The sequence below is a fragment of the Schistocerca americana genome, chromosome 4 (genome assembly GCF_021461395.2).
Source record: "Schistocerca americana isolate TAMUIC-IGC-003095 chromosome 4, iqSchAmer2.1, whole genome shotgun sequence".
Lineage (NCBI taxonomy): Eukaryota > Metazoa > Arthropoda > Insecta > Orthoptera > Acrididae > Schistocerca > Schistocerca americana.
In genome coordinates this window covers 644,863,344-644,884,115 of record NC_060122.1, presented here as the reverse complement: position 1 = coordinate 644,884,115, position 20,772 = coordinate 644,863,344, and the positions used below count along the sequence as shown (strand labels likewise).

Genomic DNA, 20,772 nt, shown 5'->3' with positions numbered 1-20,772 from the left:
GTTTTGTAAAGCTTGACTCTTGAATTCCTTTGTTGTGGCGTAGTTCACACGCGTTTATTTGTTGCTTTCATTTCTGTGAGACGTCTTTGTGGCATCTCGCCTGCTCTCACTATTAGTCACATTTACTTGCGACGGTGCCGTATTCCTACCACATGGTCTATATTCTAAAACCAATAAATAGTATGACAACTGCCAAGACTACAGAAAAAGAGCAAACAATTCAGTAACCGGACAGTCCATAATGTTGTGAAAGAAATAAAGTAAATGGCACGAAGAAGTTTTGCACGCAGCTCGCCCGCGTGTCAGTCCAACACTGTGACCACGCACCCACGACGCCGGTGCTGATACATGCTTTCTTCATTGCACTTATTTTTCTTGGACCGTTCTGTGTTTCTATTTTGCTTTTTGTTTCACAGTTCATTACATCTTATTCCTGTTTTCATGCGTGATCTGTGTTCAGTTTTTGACAGGCTATCCTCTGGGCCACCTTACAACGAAATCTGAATGGTGTGCAATGGGGAGTTTCCCTTGTAAGATATATGAAAGGCCGTTAGCTCTTCTAAATTTTAATCAGTATCACAGAGGCTCTCCAATATTGGGATAGCACCCTGGCAGTGAGCTAAACGATGTTAATCCTGCCTGTGCCTCAGGCACAGGTAATATAAGAATGGCGCAGTCGAAAGTAGTTCGCCTCCCCTTTGAATGCAAATGCATTTCGATTTCCGAAATAGTGTTAAAAAGCTAATGAAATGGACAGTTTTATACACTAACCGATTGTTAGCATTCTTCTGTCAGTATTTCAGTTTAGTTCATCAGTGAAGGTAGACATTTCTCTTTGCGGTCTGCAAAACGACTTTCTCAATAGAGGAAAGAAATGAAATTGGGAAAGCATAAATGAAAACAGGATCGATTAAGGAAACTCGCGGAATTTTACAGGTCGAGTATCCGCACAGACGACTACCAGGAAAGAGAGCAATACAGAGTCCCCATTTATAGCTCCCTGCAAAATGTGAAGCGACAAAGAATTCCTTCAGTTCGCGCACCAGAAGTTATTGGAGACATTCACATAAGAATTATTCGGAGCCAAAAGAAGTCTACACATAAACTGGCCCAACAGGCGCATGTAAGTAGGAGGAGTGGCAAACGAATACTGAAAAAAAAGTCTTAATTTGAAGCCATATCATGTGACGGGTGTGCAGCAGTCACGGGAGGATGACAGGCAGAAACGTGTAGATTACTGCACGTGGCTTTTCAATAACATTAACGATGGTTTGTTAGACCTTTTCCATTACATCATGTGTGCTGAAGCATGGTTTCATCTTTCTGGTTACGTGAATCACAAAACACGAGGTGCTGGGCAACGGAGAATCCTAACATGGTGAGTCAGTGACCACTCTGTGATGAAAAAATCGATGTTTGGTTCTGCAGAACGTTCATCTGACGATACACAACAACTCACTGAGAGCCTTTGACATGGTCCAATGTGTGGCATAAACCAACGTTCACGTAGCCTCAAGACTTCCCATTTAGCGCAGATCCTACCAATACCGAAGGGTATTGCAGACCGCCTCATGGCTGCCTTTGGTTATTATGCTAGTACTGGGATGTTATTTAAGATCAAATATGACACGTTAACCCTACAGTTCCGTAACGGTGGCCTCAACCTCACAAACGTGCGAAACAAAGCTTTTCCGCCAGCCGAAATGACCGAGCGGTTCTAGGCGCTACAGTCTGGAACCGCGTGACCGCTACGGTCACAGGTTCGAATCCTGCCTTGGGCATGGATGTGTGTGATGTCCTTAGGTTAGTTAGGTTTAAGTAGTTCTAAGTTATAGCGGACTGATGACCTCAGATATTAAGTCCCATAGTGCTCAGAGCCATTTGAACCATTTTTGTAGTCCATGATGTCTTCACTGAGGAACGAACTGTCAGCAAACATTTATGGGCACCACGTTCGTCGGATCTAAAAACATGTGATTTTTTTCATGAGGTGTAACATAAAGGGCACTGTCTAAGAAGCAAATCCACACGCAATACAAAAATCTAAAGGCAATATCAGCCGTGAGGTTGTCGCCATTGATATCCGAACTTTATGCCGGGTGTACCTGAGTATGTTTAGACGTGCACAGCTGCGTACTGATGTTGCGGGGGGTCAGTTATATAACAATATATTCAATAAACTTTTTTCACTATATTTTTCATTGTAAATAAATGGTACGACTATTTCAGTTCTTCATTTCTGTAATTTTACTGCATTTCCTTTGTACTTACACAGGCTACATTTATCTGCATCGCCCGGTACTTATCACATGCACTTGATGTCCCTAAGTCATACTCAGTTTCACCTTTATCTACGATGATGATGTAGGTTAGAGCAATGAATCAACATTTTTTTCAGCACAGGGATTCGAACCAGGTTCCTGCTTGCTAAGGCAGATGCACTAGCCATTACTCCACATTGGAATAGCTGGCACAGACAATACGTCTCCCTCCTCACACGAATGTAGACCACGCAGCGGTGGTAGCTGCAGTGTGAATGTGGCGTAAGTGCTAGCGCGTTTGCCTTAGTAAACATGAACCTGCGTTAGAATCCCAGAGCTGATAAAAGTTTTAATTCATTGTTTCGGCCTACATCTTTAACGGAGGTAAAGGTGAGACTCAATATGCCTCAGAAACATGCGCTGTATGTGATAAATAATTTTATAAGCATTACTGACCATATAGACTACTGGCCATTAAAATTGCTACACCACGAAGATGACGTGCTACGGACGCGAAATTTAGCCGACACGAAGAAAATGCTGTTATATGCAAATGATCAGCTTTTCAGAGCATTCACACAAGGTTGGCGCCGGTGGTGACACCTGCAACGTGTTGTATGAGGAAAGTTTCCAACCGATTTCTCATACACAACAGCAGTTGACCGGCGTTGCCTGGTGAAACGTTGTTGTGATGCTTCGTGTAAGGAGGAGAAATGCGTACCATCACGTTTCCGACTTTGATAAAGGTCGGATTGTAGCCTATCGCGATTCCGGTTTGTCGTATCGCGACATTGCTGTTCACGTTGGTCGAGATCCAGTGACTGTTAGCAGAATATGGAATAGGTGGGTTCAGGAGGATAATACGGTACGCCGTGCTGGATCCTAACGGCCTCGTATCACTAGCAGTCGAGATGACAGACATCTTATTCGCATGGCTGGAACGGATCGTGCAGCCACGTCTCGATCCCTGAGTCAACAGAGGGGGACGTTTCCAAGACAACAACCATCTGCACGTAACAGTTCGACGACGTTTCCAGCAGCATGGAGTATCAGCTCGGAGACCATGGCTGCGGTTACCCTTGACGCTGCATCACACACAGGAGCGCCTGCGATGGTGTGCTCAACGACGGACCTGGGTGCACGAATGGCAAAACGTCTTTTTTTCCGGATGAATCCAGGTTCTGTTTACAGCATCATGATGGTCGTATCCGTGTTTGGCGACATCACGGTGAACGCACATTGGAAGGGTGTATTCGTCATAGCCATACAGGCGTATCACCCGGCGTGATGGTATGGGGTGCCATTGGTTACACGTCTCGGTCACCTCTTGTTCGCATTGACGGCACTTTGAACAGTGGACGTTACGTTTCAGGTGTGTTATGACCCGTGGCTCTACCCTTCATTCGATCCCTGCGAAGCCCTACATTTTAGCATGATAATGCACGACCGCATGTTGCAGGTCCTGTACCGGCATTTCTGGATACAGAAAATGTTTGACTGCTGCCCTGGCCAGTACATTCTCCAGATCTCTCACAAATTGTTAACGTCTCGTCAATGGTGGCCGAGCAACTGGCTCGTCGCAATACGCAAGTCACTACTCTTGATGAACTGAAGCTGCGTGGGCAGCTGTACCTGTACACGCCATCCAAGCTCTGTTTGACTCAATGCCCAGGTGTATTAAGGCCGTTATTACGGCCAGAGGTGGTTGTTCTGGGTACTGATTTCTCAGGTTCTACGCACCCTAGTTGCGTGAAAATGTAATCACATGTAATTTCTAGTATAATATATTTTTCCAATGAATACCCGTTTATCATCTGCATTTCTTCTTGCTGTAGCAATTTTAATGGCCAGTAGTGTATGTTGTGATCAGTAGATAGGACTATAAGGACACGTGGAGCGGTTTTGAATGCACTTTGTTTCTAGCGTGTTTGGCGACAACTGCTTTGAGTGGTGCAGCATCAGACGGTGCTGGTGCTGGTGTTGTTGCAGCGTGAGGCGGGCGGCGGCGGCGCGTGGCGCGGCGTGGCGCGCTGCCTGCTGGCGCGGGGGGACCTGCTGGTGCTGGAGGACCTGGCGGAGCGCGGCTTCCGCATGGCGGACCGCCGCCGCGGCCTGGACGCCGCGCACTGCGGCGCTGCGCTGCGCCAGCTGGCGCGCCTGCACGGTCTCGCGCTCGCCATGAAGCGCCGCCGCCCCCAGCGCTTCCGGCAGCGCGTCGCCGGCGCCCTCGCGGAGACCTTCTTCGTCGCCGACAACAGCGCCTGGTACCGCGAGTACTACCGCTCCGCCGCCGACAACGCCGTTGCCATGGTACGCCAGTGAGGCTCTCCCTCCACAACTGGGCTCAACGGGCAAAATATTACTCACCAACCTTAAAAGAACACACCGGTCGCTTTGGGAACTGTTGACGGTATACACCTGCGATCCTTCACCGCTCACGTAAGTCAAAGTGGTGAGGTGGCTGTATCCGCCAGTTGGTCGTACTAAATCCGCGCAGTAACCTTTGTTGATATGGAGATGCGTCACAGTGGAAGACGCTATCTTCCCATGACCACACTATGAACCACGTTTCTCGATTTCTTGGTGTATGAACCCGGACATCCTTACATGTCTACGAGTGAGTGATGCTAATCGGTAGGCCCAGATCTTGCACCTTGCGATTAGCACAATTTCGGCAAGTTGAAAGGACATTTTTTGGTTGGAGGGGAGGGGGGGGGGGGGGAAGAGTTTTTCCAGCTATGAAACGTTTTGCAGTGAAAGCATGGTGTGTCGTGGGGCGATCACTCCGTTTTTAAAATAATTGAAAAGCTATGATCGTTTCAATCGTTTATTAGATGACCGGTTTCAGCACACTGAAGGTGCCACCATCAGATCTGTGAAGGTATAACTTAACAGGGTTGAGGGAGGGCTTACATGAGTTAACTATATACATTACAATTATTACAGAACCACATACCTGCAACGTGGATTAACATTTATAAAACGATATGGACATCATGGCATAAGGGGCAGACCATCTGATAAAATCATTGTCACAAACAATAAAAAATAATAAAAAACTGCTCTCATCGTCGTTCTTCCCATAAAATATAAAACTGAAGTCAGCAGATGAAACTACCACTGCTCGTCTAACACCGGTCGGTATCATCACTGATCTACTCCGCGCAGGCTTACCTGCTGTGATTCTAGCAGTTCACAACCAGCCACCAGATAGCGCTGTCCAAGCAGCGCATACACAGTCCCACCGTACAACCACTCATTACTACTAAAACACAACTTTACTGTAACTGCTTGTCACATACCCATGCGAAGCCCACATTTGGGCATACATTTCCTGTACATACTACAATCACTATAAAGTACGTCAATTACAAAGTAGAAGCATCTGAGGCACAGCCATTATCCATTTGCGTCTTACAAAACTGCATATTATAACTTTCCTTTATTCATATAAGGACGACAGGAATATGTACACAGAAAGCTGTTCATAACACGACTTAGGTACAATGTGTGCATATTCCTGATGCCATGCCATGATGTCCATATGGTTTTATAAATGTTAATCCACGTTTCAGGTATGTGGTTCTGTAGTAATTGTAATGTATATAGTTAACTCATCTAAGCCCTCCCTCAAACCTGTTATGTTATACCTTCACAGATCTGATGATGGCACCTTCAGAGTGCTGAAACCGGTCATCTAATAAAGGATTGAAGCTATCGTGGCTTTTCAATTACTTGAAAACATTTTGACATCGGTTCTAGAACTGCTCCATTACCGAGGAGCAGATTTCTGTCGTCGAGGAACTGAACGATTGGTGAAACTTTCCGACTGCTGTGTGCGTAGACTTGGCGACCACGTAGAAAAATCTGTGTCCTTTGTAATGTAGTGTAGTATTCAATAAAAGTTACTTACACAGTCATAATAATGTGTAACTTACTTTGTGAAATCCACTCCTATTAGACGTTGTTTGTTTCAAATGGAAAAAAGAAAACAATTAATTTTCATTTTACATGCCTTCTAATACTTTAACGGTTCTCTGTCATTTTTGGAGAAATTATTTGATTAATATACGTCTTTTATTTTTACGAGTAATAGTGTACCATCTTAGCTTCTTAGAGAACTACTTAATTTTTCATAACTGTTAATGATCATTGTGAAACGGCATTATTTGTCGAGCACGGGAAGTTGACTTACAGATGCGTCATTGAAAACGTATGATAACCTGTAATTTACAATTTTCTATGTTTTAGACTATACAATGCTGAGAGCGAACTGTAACTAAAAGTACAATAGATTTGTTGAGTTAGTATTCGTCCTGATGTCTGTCCTCTTTCATAAGTAAATGTGAGTCACTGAACGGCGTTACTGTGACAGCTCCCACTCGACGGGGTTCTGCTCCGGTTCAGTATAGCCACAAACTCCGTATGACAGAAAAACGAATTACTACCGACCACCGAAGGGCTAGTACCAACCATCGAGTTACTTTAATCGTCCGTGAGCACAAACTCTAAATACAACGTGTATCGTAATTAATAGGACGGATACGAGTCAAAATGCACGATAGTAGAAACATCCTCGTCCCAGCACATTTGGGTCCGCAAATGAGCCACTTGCAAAATAATTGTGAATATGTCGTTAAGAGGCGTCATTGACTTATGTACACAAGGTCGCCCTAGTTAGCACAACTGTATTTGAAATGTCAACTTTGTAATGTTGATGCATTAATTTGTTCTGAAAGCGGTGCTGATATTCAAGACAATAAAAGCGGGTTAAAAGCTGTTAGCTACCTGGGGAAGTTAACCTTGCATTACTGAGCAACTGTTTCACCAGGTATCCAGTCTAGCTTACCAAACTCCCAACCAGACTAACATTAATTATAATCTTTTAGTAGTCATCTTACGATAACCGGTAATATATATATATATATATATATATATATATATATATATATATATATATATATAAAGACAATTTAAATAAAAAGAAATAAACCAGTTTATATTTGGACATTTATTTTAACATTGATCATTGTTCCGTTAAAATTTCGGCATACTCAACTTTATTCATAACTAAACTGGTGCCTTATTTAGGATTGTGAAAATGTGAGTTTGTAATCTTATGGAGCACATCAAATATGGAGCCAAGATTGGGAGACTGCATACAACACTGCATTCATAAAATAACACACGAAGAACGTTGAAACATATGCAAGAGTAAATTAGCCACAACCAACCGATTCAATTTTCACCCAAAGAAGTTACGTTCGTAGCGCAATCCTGTCCGTCATGAAATTACCACACATTGGTATACTAAATTCATACTAACTGTCTGTGAAATCTTCAAGAAAAGAATAGCTGAGGGCTACTTTGATGATTACACTACATGCTTCACGTGGTAAACTTTGTTTACACAAAGAGTGTAACTCCACAATAATTTTGATAATTAAAATAAATTACATCGAAACACAAATTACAAAAGAAAAACCTCGAACTGGTTACTATCGTCTTACTATTAACCTGATGGGTCAAACAACCGTACACGCACGTGGTACTGGCCTCACAAAGTACACCCCACGTGGGTTGAACATAAAGAACAGTTGCTATATTGAAAAATATTGTCAAGACGAGACTTTATAATCTCACGCACATTCGCATTTAAGAGTGATGATCTTAGAGTTACGGATCATCCACACGTGGTTCCACTTTAATCACAAAGTAGTGACAAAGCAACTACTGGAAGATATTCTGAACTTCACACTCGAATTACACTGCGTTGCAATTTAAGATAACATTAGATATTTTACATCTAAACCTGAAATAAAGGTGATTAAATTTTCAATAAGGCTGAACTTAAGAAATCCATTGTCCTACGGACTTAGCAGAGACGCCCTTAGACGGAGATCTTACGACTTCAGACGCTCGCCGCGGACAGGCTGCCGTGAGCCCCTACAAAGGGTGCTTCCAGATACAAAACGGAAGTGACCAGAGAAGCAGCTTCCTATACCAACATGACAGGACCATACTAAGAATAGAAACCTCTTTGCTTTTAGAAAGCGTAGCTACCTGTTCCGACGATGGTCCTACTGTTCTCTAGCAGACAGGCTTGTCTGCTACAATCAAGCATGCAACTAGAAATACATTTGCTCATTCATCCTTTCACACAGAAAGGAACGGCGATGACAGTATCTTATCATATACAGTATATAAAAGATAGTGGATGTAGGTTCCGTATGAGACTGTGTGACATGAATTACATATAAACTGTGTTTTAAAGTGTAGTAGTGTGACAGATCGTTCTTGATTATGTGTAAAAGTAACACGTTCCACCACTCAGTCTCCTCCCAGATAGTTAGAAACACCACAATAAATTTAGAAGTGGAATGTATGCCGTAAATGACAACAGTTTTAAAAAATTAACATGAAAGGAATCCAACAGAGACCTTTCAACTTTTCGATTAATTTCCCACCTTATGGGGATATGCGATCCGTCCTTGGGTACTGCTGTATGGCTTTGATTTCTTTTATCCGAGATACGATACCTTCAACAAAAGTGATGTGCAGCACATAAACCTATAGGGCTGTATCAAAGATCTTGAGGATTTGTCGCCATATAAAATTCCAAAAACCCACAACAACTCCATACAAATATATCTCCACTTGAAGAGTAGTGCTCAAATTTCAGAGATTGGGACATGAAAATCACCACATGCAAAGTAATTCTTTTAGCTAGGGTCGCTGAAGTAGTTGGGAACGAATTCAGCTTCTGATTTACGTATTAGTGGACTCCTGAATTTATTGTGCGGCGAAAGATAATATTCTACGCACTGAGCTATCCGAAGACGTTCCGTGGCCAAGAACTAAGTTTTAATCTGTCACATTCTCCGGATTCTCCTCCGATAACAGTGCAACATATTTTCTATACTATTTGTTCGTCTATATATTCTAAACGCGAATAAGTGAAAATTATCATTTGTGTGGTTTGACATAACATCCCAAAGTCCATATTCTCGGAGTTACTCCCATTTAGCAGAGTTTAATGTCAGAGATAGTTCATTTTGGCTCGTTGGAAATAAGTAATAATACAAAACAGTCCTCTGCTATTGTTTTCAAAAGATCCAACTGATTTCACAAGGGTATATCTTCTATATGCACGCACACACAAATATGCTACGCTTTTCACAATTTCGGTTAGAGGCAAAGTTTTCAATGACCTTTCACAATTATTCAATGTCCCGTCCATCGGGCGCACAAGAAACATAGACACGATCGTCGAACTCGTCTCAAGTTCCGATAGCCTATTTTAGAGCTACTGATGTTACGACCCGAGTCGGTGTCGCTTTGTTATCAGGAGGTCGAGTGGAGAACAAGGGTGAATGATCCTGTAGAGCGTCTGGAGATAATGAAACATCATTCAGTTACCAGTTATTTATTGGCGAGTGTTTGCAATCACTGCGTCTTCTTCCCGTCGCTGCCTAGCAACGACCGTGCCGAGTCTGCGCTGCATGAAAGCTCGAGGTGGCACGTCAGTGACCGGCGAGGAACTTGCTGAGAACGTGTCCTGACGTTGCCCATGGCCAGTACTGCTGCCCCGTCGCAGGAGGAAGCGTCCCTGCAGTTTGGTGTGGCTCTGGACGACCGTCAGAGTCTTAGCGCTCTCGATGGGTGAAGTTGCACTTGGACAAATATCTGCATGCCCATGTCGTCGCCTATCGATGCGGCGTGCAGGCCCAAGACACAGCAACAACACCAATAACAGCCCGAGTAGCGGTCCCAGCATATTACACCGAAGCCCCAAAGAAACTGGTATAGTCATGCGTAATCAAATACAGAGATATGTAAACAGGCAGAATACGGCGCTGAGGTCGCCAACGCCTATATAAGACAGCCAGTCTGGCGCAGTTGTTAGATCGTTTACTGCTGCTACAATGGCAGGTTATCAAGACTTAAGTGAATTTGAATGTGGTGTTATAGTCGGCACACGAACGATGGAACACAGCATCTCCGAGGTAGCGAAGAAGTGGTTATTTCCCCGTACGACCATTTCACGAGTGTACCGTGAATTTCAAATCTCCAACATCGTTGCGGCAGGGAAAAGATCCTGAAAGAACGGGGCCAACGATGACTGAAGGGAATCGTCCAACACGACGGAAGTACGACCACTCCACAAATTGCTGCAGATTTCGATGAAGGGCCATCAACAAGTGTCAGGGTGTCAACTATTCAACGAAACATCATCGATATGGGGTTTCAGAGCCGAAGGCCCACACGTGTACCCTTGACGACTGCACGACATAAAGCTTTACGCCATGCCTGGGCCCGTTAACACCGACACTGGGCTGTTGGTGACTGAAAACATGTTGCCTGGTCGGACGAGTCTCGTTTCAAATTGTATCGAGCGGATGGACGTGTACGGGTATGGAGACAATCTCATGAATCCATGGACTTCGCATGTCAGCAGGGACTGTTCACGTTTGTGGAGGCTCTGTAATGGTGTGGGACATGTACAGTTGGAGTGATATGGGACCCCTGATACCTCTGACAGGTTACACGTGCGTAAGCATCCTGTCTAAGTGGCTCTGAGTACTATGGGACTTAACTTCTGAGGTCATCAGTCCCCTAGAACTTAGAACTACTTAAACCTAACTAACCTAAGGACATCACACACACCCATGCCCGAGGCAGGATTCGAACCTGCGACCGTAGCGGTCGCGCAGTTCCAGACTGTAGCGCCTAGAACCGCTCGGCCACCCTGGCTGGCAAGCATCCTGTCTGGTCACCTGCACCCATTCATGTCCAATCTGCGTTCCGACGAACTTGGGCAATTCCAGCAGGACAATGCGACACCCCTCACGTCCAGAATCGCTGCAGAGTTGCTCCAGGAACAGTCTTCTGAATTTAAACAGTTCTGCTGCCCACCAAACTCGCCAGACATAAACACCGTTGAGCATATCTGGGATGCCTTGCAACGTGCTGTTCAGAAGAGATCTCTATCCCCTCGTACTCTTAAGGATTTATGGACAGCTCTGAAGTATTCATGGTGTCAGTTCCCTCCAGCACTACTTCAGACATTAATCGAGTCCATGCCACGTGGTGTTGCGGCACTTCTGCTTGCTCGCGGGAGCCGTACACGGTATTTGGCAGGTGTGCCAGTTTCTTTGGCTCGTCAGTGTATAAAGCGGTACTTGTACTGTTCCGGTAGCGGCGACACAGGCGCCAACCACCTAAGCTGATAGTGACCGAGCAGTTCTAGGCGCTTCAGTCTGGAACCGGGCGACCGCTACGTTCGCAGTTTCGAATCCTGCCTCGGGCATCGATGTGTGTGATGTCCTTAGGTCAGTTAGGTTTAAGTAGTTCTAAGTTCTAGGGGACTGATGACCTCAGATGTTAAGTCCCATAGTGCTCAGAGCCATTTGAACCTAAACTGAACAGCTTGCAGACGGGCACATCGGTTCTTCATCCACGGAAGATCGGCCCGGCCCCCATCCTTAGTCAGTCACAGCTGGGACCGGCAGGTACGCGACTTGCATATCAGAAGTCCCGTACACGGCCATACAGCTGTGGATCTGCAGCAGCGGAGTCCAAAATGACATTAGCTTGTAGACACTCATTGAATTCACCAGAGCATCCTGCAGTTTAATATATCTGGTCTTCCAGCGGTATCCGTAATGCAGATGTAATGGCCAAACTCTGAGAGTCAGGTTGAGGAGGGCAGAGGATTTACAGCTGGCGATGATGGGATTTCTCCCCCCTCCCCTCCACCCAATCACCCACTGGTGACCGAATATGTTCTCGTTTTCTGAGCCTGTCAGCGGTCTCGTCTGGTTTAGTGTTTAATTGTAGCGTTTCAAAACGTTCCTTATGAGAAGTTTGCATCCTGAAAGGTTTTCTTGTGACATCTCTAAATGAAGTTACTACATTTAGCTTTGTTACAGTAGCGTGTTCTGTCTATTCCGAGCTGTTCCTGAAGTGCTGAAACAGTTGTTCTTGCCTTCCCTCTCGCATAGGTTGATGAAACGTGCTCACAGTTTATTTGTACTTCGGGCCCTCCGACCTTAAGTTACGTAACCGTATCGTCGCCGCAGACGCACCCCACTTAGACATCTTCGTTTATTATCAACAAGGTTTTATTCCTGTACTTATTTACTATTTCACTGTGCAACACTGCGTTCACTGCTGTTGCTCTACTGCGTCGCAGTTCACCCGTTTTGTTGTTGTTGATGTTGTTGTTGAAAGGGAAGCAATCTCCAACAAAAACTGTTGACATACTTTGAGGCAATGCGTTCTTGGAGACCAATTGCACAGCACGCTTTCCATACGGTCCATGCGGTGATTCCATCGCTTTGACAGATCATTGTTAACAATTCCTCTCACATTACATACAGGTGCCAGTTCGGCGGTGCTCCGTCTTGTTGAAAAATGAGTTTCTCGGCGTGTTCCGGAAGTTGTGTAATGAACGAGCGATCTGGCTGTATCAGGGAGACCTGTATCGGTAAAATACAGGGTGATTCAAAAGAATACCACAACTTTAAAAATGTGTATTTAATGAAAGAAACGTAATATAACCTTCTGTTATACATCATTACAAAGAGTATTTAAAAAGGTTTTTTTTCACTCAAAAACAAGTTCAGAGATGTTCAATATGGCCCTCTCCAGACACTCGAGCAATATCAACCCGATACTCCAACTCGTTCCACACTCTCTGTAGCATATCAGGCGTAACAGTTTGGATAGCTGCTGTTATTTCTCGTTTCAAATCATCAATGGTGGCTGGGAGAGGTGGCCGAAACACCATATCCTTAACATACACCCATAAGAAAAAATCGCTGGGGGTAAGATCAGGGCTTCTTGGAGGCCAGTGATGAAGTGCTCTGTCACGGGCATCCTGGCGGCCGATCCATCGCCTCGGGTAGTTGACGTTCAGGTTTCATAACTAAACTTTTTCGTAGGACTCTCCATACAGTTGATTGTGGAATTTGCAGCTCTCTGCTAGCTCTGCGAGTCGATTTTCCTGGGCTGCGAACAAATGCTTGCTGGATGCGTGCTACATTTTCATCACTCGTTCTCGGCCGTCCAGAACTTTTCCCTTATACACCACCTATTAGGAGGTTTAACACCATACTTCGTTCGAAATGCACGCTGAACAACTGTCGTCGATTCACTTCTGCCGTACTCAATAACACAAAAAGCTTTCTGTTGAGCGGTCGCCATCTTAGCATCAACTGACGCTGACGCCTAGTCAACAGCGCCTCAAGCGAACAAATGTACAACTAAATGAAACTTTATAGCTCCCTTAATTCGCCGACAGATAGTGCTTAGCTCTGCCTTTTGTCGTTGCAGAGTTTTAAATTCCTAAAGTTGTGGTATTCTTTTTGAATCACCCAGTACAATGGTAAACTCTTAGTCTCGACGCGTAAGTTAAAATTTTCTTCCAGCATCTGCCATCATTCTTGTACAAGTTATACCTTGTAGTCTTGTGAAATCGGTTGAATCGATTCGACACTCCCTGTATTTTAGTTGCGTTGTTTCAGTATGAACTTGGTTCTGCTGCTCTGTCAGTTAATGTTAGATTGGTTACAGTGTTAGTTCCGTAGAACCATAGAGAGGAAATCCTCGAAGATGTAGAAAGTGAGGAAAAAATATTTTCTGGCGTTTACCCAGGAACAGTTATGCTAATATTTCTTTCACAGATTCTGAGGTAGTTCTCAAGGATGAGAAAGAGTCAAAAAGTTCATATATTTTCTCATGCACACTCTAACAAAAATGCTTAGCATAATAATTTAATTGATTACGTACTAAACTCCATAAAATAATACCGAGTCCACTGGAGTCAATTACCGTCAAAATAAAAGTATGCTTCAGACTTACTTACACATTACTGCACCGAATTGGTCAGGAAGTCAGGTATTCCATAACATTGGTGTTGTCCAAAAAGGAATGAATGTTAGGGTTTATGTTTCCGTCGTCGACGAGGACGTTAGAGGCGAAGCCCAAGCACTGATTGGGAAAGCGGATAAAGGAAATAAGCCATGCCCTTTCAAAGAAACGGTCCCACTATTTGCCTTTGCCAATTTAGCGAAATCACAAATAACTTTAAGACAAACAGAGATCTGAACCACACTCCACTCGAATACGAGTCCAGTGTCTCAGCTATGGGTCACCTGGCCGGTGTTCCTGTCATGTGATATAGTTAACTGGTTCTCCTAACTATTTAATCAGTGTAGTAGTTGGCCACCGACAAATCATTTAGGCTTATTTGGGCTCCTCATAAATAATATTTTATAAGTAACAGAATGTTTTATGATTGCTGCAAAGCTATTATTTACGTGACCACTTTTATGCCTCAAGATGGGTTGGTTTGTCTCTACGTAGATTGTTCTTGTTGTTGATTTCGTGAACTGAGAAGATGTATTACTGAAGACAAATTTATTCAAGGAATAAATATACTGACAATCAGTAATTTGTATATACGCTTACTTGAACAAGCTTTTGAACACGTTTCACAGTTCACGCATTTCGACCCAGAAAATTTTTTCTTTGCTTGATGAGTTACCCGAAAATATGATATCGTACGACATACTGCAATGACAACAGTATCTAAACCTCCCGTTACAGTGCGTGAAAAATTAAGTTTAACTCTTTACAGGAAAAAGAGCCTGACGCAGTGCTTACAATACATAGTTTTAGAAGCAGAGGCAACTTCTAGCATGCCGCGAATCACTTAGATTAGATCATCACCTTCTGAGATCTGTATCGGTGATTCAGCAGGTAGTAACACCTGTAATCGCGTGACCTTCGCTCATGACTTTTTAGAAAGCGTGGCATTCTCATCAAACCGGCACTGTAATATTGCCTCCCTGATGATTCGCCTCTAGCTCAACGAAACAGTTGAAAGCCTGTTATTACACTCGTAGATAAATAATTTCATTTGGAGTAATTGTTTAGAACTGGAAGCACTAATTACGTACAACTGAGTACCCCACGTGCAAACGCGTCTTTGTGACCAAAAACAGAAAATTTAATTACAGCCCGTTTTTCACTAGCTAACTAAGTGTAAGAACAGAAAGAAAGCCGTCACTCAGAACTCTTCACCGATTACACTTCTCTGAAGAAAAATGTTTAGCAACTCAGATGAAAAGAAATCGCCAATTATGTTCCAATTTCAGGGGAATCCCGTAACCTAATGAATCTTCAATTTTGAACAGCTATGAATGAAACTTACCACAGGATTTTCTTTCTGCACCTCAGTTCTATTTGGCATATGAAAAACTAGAGGAAATAAGATACCATTTTTCCGTTCTTATCCTGTACAGAGTGAGCGAGTGAATAATCTTACCACAAATATCTTGTACATCATGTTGTTGTTGTTGTTATTGTTCTGGTCTTCAGTCCTGAGACTGGTTTGATGCAGCTCTCCATGCTACCCTAACCTGTTCAAGCATTTTCATCTCCCAGCACTTACAGCAACCCACATCCTTCTGAATCTGCATAGTGTAATCATCTCTTGGTCTCCCTCTACGATTTTTACCCTCCACGCTGCCCTCCAATACTAAATTGGTGATCCCTTGATGCCTCAGAACATGTCCTACCAACCGATCCCTTCTTCTAGTTAAGTTGTGCCACAAACTTCTCTTCTCCTCAATCCTATTCAATACCTCCTCATTAGTTATATGACCTACCCATCTGATCTTCAGCATTCTTCTGTAGCACCACATTTCGAAAGCTTCTATTCTCTTCTTGTCCAAACTATTTTTCGTCCATGTTTCACTTACATACATGGCTACACTACATACAAATACTTTCAGAAGCGACTTCCTGACACTTCAATCTATACTCGATGTTAACAAATTTCTCTTCTTCAGAAACGCTTTCCTTGCCATTGCCAGTCTACATTTTATATCCTCTCTACTTCGACCATCATCAGTTATTTTGCTCAACAAATAGCAAAACTCCTTTACTACTTTAAGTATCCCATTTTCTAATCTAATTCCCTCAGCATCACCCGACTTAATTCGACCACATTCCTTTATCCTCGTTTTGCTTTTATTGATGTTCATCTTATATCCTCCTTTCAAAACACTGTCCATTCCGTTCAGCTGCTCTTCCAAGTCTTTTGCTGTCTCTGATAGAATTACAATGTAATCGGCGAACCTCAAAGTTTTTATTTCTTCTCCATGGATTTTAATACCTACTCCGAATTTTTCTTTTGTTTCCTTTACTGCTTGCTCAATATATAGATTGAATAACATCGGGGAGAGGCTACAACCCTGTCTCACTCCCTTCCCAACCAATGCCTCCCTTTCATACCCCTCGACTCTTATAACTGCCATCTGGTTTCGTTACAAATTGTAAATAGCCTTCGCTCCCTGTATTTTACCCCTGCCACCTTTAGAATTTGAAAGAGAGTATTCCAGTCAACATTGTCAAAAGCTTTCTCTAAGTCTACAAATGCTAGAAATGTAGGTTTGCCTTTTCTTAATCTTTCTTCTAAGATAAGTCGTAAGGTCAGTATTGCCTCACGTGTTCCAACATTTCTACGGAATCCAAACTGATCTTCCCCGAGGTCGGCTTCCACCAGTTTTTCCATTCGTCTGTAAAGAATTCGCGTTAGTATTTTGCAGCTGTGGCTTATTAAACTAATAGTTCAGTAATTTTCACATCAGTCAACACCTGCTTTCTTTGGGATTGGAATTATTATATTCTTCTGGAAGTCTGAGGGTGTTTCGCCTGTCTCATACATCTTGCTCACCAGATGATAGAGTTTTGTCAAGACTGGCTCTCCCAAGGCCGTCAGTAGTTCTAATGGAATGTTGTCTACTCCCGGGGCCTTGTTTCGACTCAGGTCTTTCAGTGCTCTGTCAAACTCTTCACGCAGTATCGTATCTCCCATTTCATCTTCATCTACATCCTCTTCCATTTCCATAATATTGTCCTCAAGTACATCGCCCTTGTATAGATACTCTATATACTCCTTCCACCTTTCTCCTTTCCCTTCTTTGGTTAGAACTGGGTTTCCATCTCAGCTCTTGATATTCATACAAGTGGTTCTCTTTTCTCCAAAGGTCTTTTTAATTTTCCTGTAGGCAGTATCTATCTTCCCCCTCGTGAGATAAGCCTCTACATCCTTACATTTGTCCTCTAGCCATCCCTGCTTAGCCATTTTGCACTTCCTGTCATTCTCATTTTTGAGACGTCTGTATTCCTTTTTGCCTGCTTCATTTACTGCATTTTTATATTTTCTCCTTTCATCAATTAAATTCAACATTTCTTCTGTTACCCAAGGAGTTCTACTACCTCTCGTCTACCTATTTGATCCTCTGCTGCCTTCACTACTTCATCCCTCAGAGCTACCCATTTTTCTTCTACTGTACTTCTTTCCCCCATTCCTGTCAATTGTTCCCTTATGCTCTCCCTGAAGCTCTGTACAACCTCTGGTTCTTTCAGTTTATCCAGGTCCCAACTCCTTAAATTCCCACCTTTTTGCAGTTTCTTCAGTTTTAATCTACAGTCCATAACCAATAGATTATGATCAGAGTCCACATCTGCCCCTGGAAATGTCTTACAATTTAAAACCTGGTTCCTAAATCTCTGTCTTACCATTATATAATCTATCTGATACCTTCTTGTATCTTCAGGATTCTTCCATGTATATAACCTTCTTTCATGATTCTTGAACCAAGTGTTAACTATGATTAAGTTATGCTCTGTGCAAAACTCTACCAGGCGACTTCCTCTTTTATTTCTAAGCTCCAATCCATTTTCACCTACTATGTTTCCTTCTCTCCCTTTTCCTACTCTCGAATTCCAGTCACCCATGACTATTAAATTTTCGTCTCCCTTCACTACCTGAATAATTTCTTTTATCTCATCATACATTTCTTCAATTTCTTCATCATCTGCAGAGCTAGTTGGCATATAAACTTCTACTACTGTAGTAGGCGTGGGCTTCGTGTCTATCTTGGCCACAATAATGCGTTCACTATGCTGTTTGTAGTAGCTTACCCGAAAACCTATTTTTCTGTTCATTATTAATCCAACTCCTGCATTACCCCTATTTGATTTTGTGTTTAAAACCCTGTATTCACCTGACCAAAAGTCTTGTTCCTCCTGCCACCGAACTTCGCTAATTCCTACTATATCTAACTTTAATCTATCCATTTCCCTTTTTAAATTTTCTAATCTACCTGCCCGGTTAAGGGATCTGACGTTCCACGCTCCGATCCGTAGAACGCCAGTTTTCTTTTTCCTGATAACGACGTCCTCTTGAGTAGTCCCCGCCCGGAGATCCGAATGGGGGACTATTTTACCTCCGGAATATTTTATCCAAGAGTACGCCATCATCATTTATCCATACAGTAAAGCTGCATGCCCTCTGGAAAAATTACGGCCGTAGTTTCCCCTTGCTTTCAGCCGTTCGCAGTACCAGCACAGCAAGGACGTTTTGGTTAATGTTGCAAGGCCAGGTCAGTCAATCATCCAGACTGTTGCCGCTACACCTACTGAAAAGGCTGCTGCCCCTCTTCAGGAACCACACGTTTGTCTGGCCGCTCAACAGATACCCCTCCGTTGTGGTTGCACCTACGGTACGGCCATCTGTATCGCTGAGGCACGCAAGCCTCCCCACCAACGGCAATGTCCATGGTTTATGGGGAAGTGAGATTAACTTTGACTAACAGCTGACAAGATCCTGCAAGCCGTCAGAGTGTTCACAGCTTCAGAGTTACGAAAGAGGTTTACTCTGCAGCAAAGTATCTATGGATGACAAGGTTGTGAAAACATAATTGTCATTACTTCATAAGCCACTTGAGACAATTCACTAAGCTTAAAAAAGGGCTCTGAGCACTATGAGACTTACCTTCTGAGGTTATCAGTCCCCTAGAACTTAGAACTACTTAAACCTACCTAACCTAAGGAGGTCATACACATCCATGCTCGAGGCTGTGACCGTAGCGGCCACTAAGCTTAAAACAGATTATAAATATATATAATCTATCTTCAATATATGAAAAGACAATGTTAAGGTGAAGAAGATTCGCCATTTTCCTGTGAACTGTGATAGAAACAAAAAGATTATATATTATTTGTTTCTCATTTTCATATTTCTCAGTAGAAGAAGCGGGAGAAAGTCCTTTGATAAGTTTCCATTCCTGTCGTTCACTACTAAAAATGTGATGGGTTATGGCCTTCTGCCAAAATTGCAACAGAATTGGCGATTTATTTCTGTCTAAATTATTAAGTTTTTCTCATTTGAAGGCGCATCGTGAATTATGAGTAGTGGCTATGTTTCTCTTGTTGCTAGTTTTAATTTTCCTTCCTTTGCTGAAACGCAGTATAATCTGGAAAAACTCGCCACGTATTAGCTATTGCAATACAATTCTGAAACAATGTCTTATTAAACAAACAATCGTCGATCATAGAGAGCAATCGTTTGCAGAAAACCTTCTTGTTTCAGTTTGCAGTAACATAAGAGAACAAATTTATGTCTGTTCATAAGAAACAACTGACTGATCGGAAGTGCCTGTATTTGGCCAGAAACCAGATTATTATTCTCCGAGTATATTTTGAGCGCACTTTTGTTTATCCCTTCGTTTGTTGTGAATCAGGGGCTGCCGCTCATAAAGACTAATAAAGGTATCCTGGTACATTGATGCGTGGATTTTAGCGAATCAGACAAACATACACTGTGAAAGTAGCACAGAATTCGTCATAGTAAAATATATTACTTAGATTTGGTAACGGTGGTTACAGCAGTTACAGAACGCAGATTTAGCCCATCTGTCTCCTGCTTACTAGGCAGATGCGCTAACCACTACGCCATCTGGACACAGTGATCACCACAGCCACAGGGACTGAACAAAAACTAAATAATGTTCTCTGAACAAAAGTCGAAAGAAAACTTATCTTCTGTCTCGATGTACTATTGGAAGAACAGTTCCAGTCTAACAGTACTCAGTTAAATCTCTCTGCAGGTCGTCTCTGTCCATACACGATAATTCTATTCACTGTTCTGTTCCTACTGAAGATCTTCTGAAGACTATCCACTGTCTATCAGATCTATCAGACACTGTTTCTATCTCGCGCGACGTTTTAAAGACTTGTAGACACGATGAACGTTCTACAGGAACTGCCCGTCAAGACTCGGACTGACTTACAACTTGCATCTGACAACTACTGCTCGTGCACGGTACTTAAGCGCGCGTCTCTTTTCCTGATGGCGCTGCTGCACCAGGATACGTGATTCTCGCATGCAGCGTGATTGGTTTGCGCGCAGCGATATTTCTGCTGCCGACGGTCGTTCACAGTTTTTCTGGTACCAACTGTCACAAACTCTTCTTGTGTGATATCTCAGTACACCACATCGTGTAGCTCATATGAAAATATCATGTAGGCTGTATTCGATAAATTTATGCCTGTGTATTTTTCAATTGCTTATTTGGAGTTTCTTGTATGTTTGGCACATTATTCCAGTTTTCCATTTTACATCTACATTACACTACGCAAGCCATGTAATGGC

At 43.0% G+C, this 20,772-nt stretch overlaps 1 protein-coding gene across 1 annotated transcript in view; it reads left to right on the top strand.

Moving 5' to 3' along the window:
- Positions 1 to 20,772, top strand: part of LOC124613117 — a 319,714-nt gene that overhangs the window by 187,015 nt on the left and 111,927 nt on the right. Inside the window, exon 3 of the mRNA XM_047141728.1 lies at positions 4,251 to 4,571. Coding sequence (XP_046997684.1) covers positions 4,251 to 4,571 — 321 coding nt within the window. The remainder of the gene's footprint in view (positions 1 to 4,250; positions 4,572 to 20,772) is intronic.